This window comes from Hylobates moloch, unplaced genomic scaffold (assembly GCF_009828535.3).
Source record: "Hylobates moloch isolate HMO894 unplaced genomic scaffold, HMol_V3 SCAFFOLD_7, whole genome shotgun sequence".
Lineage (NCBI taxonomy): Eukaryota > Metazoa > Chordata > Mammalia > Primates > Hylobatidae > Hylobates > Hylobates moloch.
Genome location: NW_026652282.1, coordinates 43315049 through 43319760, shown reverse-complemented (window position 1 = coordinate 43319760; position 4712 = coordinate 43315049). Strand labels below are relative to the sequence as shown.

The following is a 4712-nucleotide window of genomic DNA, read 5'->3' as shown; positions in this document are numbered from 1 at the left end:
GGAGATCGAGACCATCCTGGCCAACACGGTGAAACCCCGTCTCTACTAAAAATACAAAAATTAGCCGGGCATGGTGGTGCACGCCTGTAGTCCCAGCTACTCAGGAGGCTGAGGCAGGAGAATTGCTTGAACCCAGGAGGTGAAGGTTGCAATGAGATGAGATTGCACCACTGCACTCCAGCCTGGACGACAGAGTGAGACTCTGTCGCAAAAAAAAAAGAAAAATTTTAAAAGCAAATACCCTTTTACCTGGCAATACCACTGCCAGGAATTTATCCCATGACTAGATGTTTCCAAATACAGTAGTCCCTCTTTATCTACAGGGGATACATTCCAAGACCCCCCCGAGTGGATGCCTGAAACTGCAGATAGTACCAAGCCCTATATATACTATGTTGTTTTTCATATACATACATACCTATGATAAAGTTTAATTGATAAATTAGGCACAGTAAGAGATTAACAATAATAGAACAATTATGACAATACAGATGCTTCTTGACTTATGACAGGGTTATGTACCAATAAACTCATCATTAAGTTGGAAATACTGTAAGTTGGCAATGCATTTGGCTGGGGGCGCAGTGGCTCACTTGTAATCCCAGCACTTTGAGAGGCTGAGGCGGGCAGATTGCTTGAGCTCAGGAGTTTGAGACTGCCCTGGGCAACATGGCGAAACCCTGTCTCTACTAAAGATACAAAAAATTGGCCGGGTGCAGAGGCTCACGCGCCTGTAATCCTAACACTCTGGGAGGCCGAGGTGGGCAGATCATTTGAGATCAGGAGTTTGAGACCAGCCTGACCAACCTGATGAAAATTAGCTGAGTGTGGTGATACACACCTGTAATCCCAGCTACTCCGGAGGCTGAGGCATGAGAATCACTTGAACCCGGGAGGCAAAGGCTGCAGTGAGCCAAGATCCGGACACTGTACTCCAACCTGGGTGACAGAGTGAGACTCTGTCTCCAAAAAAAAAAAAAAAAAAAAAAAAAAGAGAAGATCAAAAAACTATCTGGGGCTGGGTGCGGTGGCTCACACCTGTAATCCTAGCACTTTGGGAGGCCGAGGTGGACAGGTAACTTGAGGTCATGTGTTCAAGACTAGCCTGACCAACATGGTGAAACCTTGTCTCTACTAAAAATACAAAAATTAGCAGGTGTGGTGGTGCGTGCCTGTAATCCCAGCTACCTGGGAGGCTGAGGCAGGAGAATCACTTGAACCCAGGAAGCGGAGGTTGCAGTGAGCTGAGACTGTGCCATTGCACTGCAGCCCGGGGGACAAGCGCAAAACTCTGTCTCAAAAAAAAAAAAAAAAATATCCGGGCATAGTGGTGCATGCCTGTAGTCCCAGCTACTTGGGAGGCTGTGACAGGAGAATCACTTGAACCTGGGAGATGTCACTGCACTGCAGCCTGGGTGACAGTGAGACTCTGTCTCAAAAAAAAAAAAAAGAAATAAAAAGGAAAATGCATTTAACATACCTAACCTACCAAACATCACAGGTTAGCCTAGCCTACCTTAAACGTGCTCAGAACACTCACATTAGCCTACAGTTGGGCAAAATCATCTAACACAGAGCCTGTTTTATAACAGTGTTGAATATTTCATGTAATTTACTGAACACTGAAAGTGAAAAGCAGAATGGCTGGGCACTTGCAGTACAGTTTCTACCAAATGCGTATTGCTTTTGCACCATTGTAAAGTTGAAAAATCCTAAGTCCAGTTATTGTAAGTTGGGGACTGTCTGTAAACTGTAATAAAAGTAATGTGAATGTGGTCTCTCTCTCTCTCTCAAAATATCTTATTGTATGTAACATTTGCAGACTGAGGTTGACCATGGGTAACTGAAACTGCAAAAAGCAAAACCACAGATAAAAGTAGACTACTGTACTCCAAGACATGCATACGTGGCTATTCACTGTGGGATTATTTGTAGTAGTAAAATAAACAAAAACCCTACCAAACAAACAAAGGCCAGACAGCCACTGTAGAGGTGGGTGGCCCACTGGCCAGTCCCCAGCATCTTCCCACTCACCCACTCAAATCAAAGGCTCGGATGAGGATGTGCTGCAACACGTCGAGCGAGGTGATCTGGGGATCTACAGCAAAAGAGCGGAACTCTGGCGGCAAGAAGCTCTCACATTTCTGGGGAGAGAAGACATGGGGTAGGCCACCAGGGGCCTCATCACCATGCTGAAGAGTGAGGTGCAGAGTGGTAGAAGGCAAAGTCAGAGAGGTGCCAGGGGCCAGATCAAGGCAGGTGTTCTGGACCACAGGGTCCAGTGAGGAGGAGGCTACTGCAAGGGTTCAGGCCCCCAATCCTTCTTCTATATCCCTTCAACTATGGTTGCCAGAATCACCATGTCCAGTCTGGCTCCTGTTAAATCAGTCCTCTATGATGCTGTAACCAATCTAACACATCTACCTACAACGCTTCCCTGCTTAAATCTCTTCAATGGCAACCCTAGAGTTCCAGCAAGCAGGCCTATGGGGCCCCAGCCAGCCTCTCACCAGGTTTTTTGAACTTTACACTCTAGTAGTACCAAACTGTTAGAAGTTACCTTGAAACCATCCTGACTCTAGGCCACTGATTGTGCTGATCCCGTCTGGAACGTCCCTCCCACTTTCTTCACGTGGTTCACTCCCAGCTCAGGCATCATCTTTTTTCTGAATTGCAAACTTCTACCTTACAGCTCTATTACACTGAAGTGATGTGTGGACCCTCTTATCACTGCCAGTGCCACTGGTTGGTCGGAGCCACCATCGTTGTTTACTGGAACTATGGCAACAGCGTTCTTCCTCAGCATACACACCAAAGGCCCTTGGGGATCTGCCTCTGTCTTAGGGCTCTGATTCGCCTCCTACCACTCTTCCCCTCATTCTCTCCACTCCAGCAATGAGGAACCTACGGGAACATGCCAGGCTCATTCCCATCCTCTAGTCTTTGCCTTTGCTATTCCTTCTGCCTAGAATACTCTTCTCTTCTAATATGCACATGGCTGACTCCTTTTATTCGGGTCTCTGCTCCTTCAATATCTCCTCTGGAGATTTCCCTGTACAACCTTGGCTAACGTGACTCCCTATTTCATAACCTTTTTCATTATTTTAGTGTCCGAAGCATCTCATTTCTTTAGTTGTCTCCACCCACGAGCCTGTCAGCTCATCAAAGTGGGAACTTGCACATAACTGCACTCTCAACACATGGGTTGACTGACTCCAGAGCCAGCACCTTCTCATTCCTCAGAGCCCCCACCCTCAACTACTGTGGCCCCTATTCCAGCCCCACAGCCCCTCCCCTTTGTCTATAAGCTCCACCCATTCATCCCATAGACCCGCCCCCCCTTTCCTCCATTTTCAGTCCCACGCCCCAAGGTACGTCGCTAACGCTCCCAGGCCCTCCCTCCCCCTCGCCACCATCACTTGGCCCTCAAGCTTCGCCGCTCAGGTTATGTCCCAAATCTCAGGTCCCGCCCTCCATCCTATGAAAGCCACCGCCTCCCCCTCCCCTGGGATGCCTCGGCGGCTGGGCCGACTCACCGCCAGCCTCACCTTGACTCGGACCCGCACCACCTCTCGCTCCTCCTCCTCAACGGCCGCCGCCGCCTGAGCTCCCACGCCGGGCGGGGGCGCTCCGGAGCCAGACGAGTCCGAGGCCCCGGAGGCTGTCGCCATCCCGCCGCCGCCCGTCTCAGGGTGACGGCTAATAGCCCCCCAACCCGGCGCACACTCTACTGTACTGACGCCCGCCGCCCCACCTCGTGCCGGGGCGCAGGCGCAGAGGGCGCCGCGCGACCCTACCCCCCACCGTCCCTCCCACCTGGCCCTGCCTGGAGGTCGCCTCTGCGCCTGCGCCTAGAGTGATGTTGCCAGGAGCCCCGCCCCCAGAAGTCGGGCATTTTGTTTTATTTCAGCTAGCGTGCAGACGCCTACTGAGGCCCCGCCTCCCCCAGCCCCGTGGTTTGGTTGTTTTGACAGCATACTTCCGTATTCACAGAGGTGTTAAACTGACACCTCGTTCGCCAAGAGAAGGGGGCGGGGAAAGGAAGAGGCTGCGTGATGACGTCAGGCCCCACACCCCGCCTCAAGTTGCCTCACGCCTCTGCTGGCAGATGATGTCATCTATTTCAAATACCGGTGGCCCTCGCTTCAAATGAATCCACTGAACGGAAAAAAATCCTTTTTTTTTTTTTTTAGGCAGGGTCTCACTCTGTCATCCAGGTTGGAGTGCAATGGCGCGATCACAGCTCACTGTAGCCTCAAAGTGAGCTATGATCAAGCGATCCTCCTGCCTCAGCCTCCCAAGAGCTGGGACTACGGGCGCGGCTACCACGCCCAGCCAATTTTTGTATAACTTGTATAAACAGGGTTTAGCCATGTTGCCCAGGCTAGTCTCGAACTCCTGACCTCAAGTGATCCGCCCGTCTCGGCCTCTCAAAGTACTGGGATTACAGGTGTGAGCCACAGCCCTCGGTTAAAGTGTTTTTAAAAATATACTCAGCGGGCCGGGCGCGGTGGCTCACGCTTGTAATCCCAGCACTTTGGGAGGCCGAGGCGGGCGGATCACGAGGTCAGGAGATCGAGACCACGGTGAAACCCCGTCTCTACTAAAAAATACAAAAAATTAGCCGGGCGTGGTGGCGGGCGCCTGTAGTCCCAGCTACTCAGAGAGGCTGAGGCAGGAGAATGGCGTGAACCCGGGAGGCGGAGCTTGCA

The 4712-nt window shown here is 51.1% G+C and overlaps 1 protein-coding gene across 1 annotated transcript in view; it reads right to left on the bottom strand.

Moving 5' to 3' along the window:
• Window positions 1-3794, bottom strand: part of TBC1D25 (TBC1 domain family member 25) — a 4359-nt gene extending 565 nt beyond the window's left edge. Inside the window, exons 1-2 of the mRNA XM_032756189.2 lie at window positions 3549-3794; window positions 2035-2144 (exon numbers count right to left, since the gene is read on the bottom strand). Coding sequence (XP_032612080.1) covers window positions 2035-2144; window positions 3549-3671 — 233 coding nt within the window. The 5' untranslated portion in view covers window positions 3672-3794. The remainder of the gene's footprint in view (window positions 1-2034; window positions 2145-3548) is intronic.
• Between the last annotated feature and the right edge of the window lie 918 nt (window positions 3795-4712).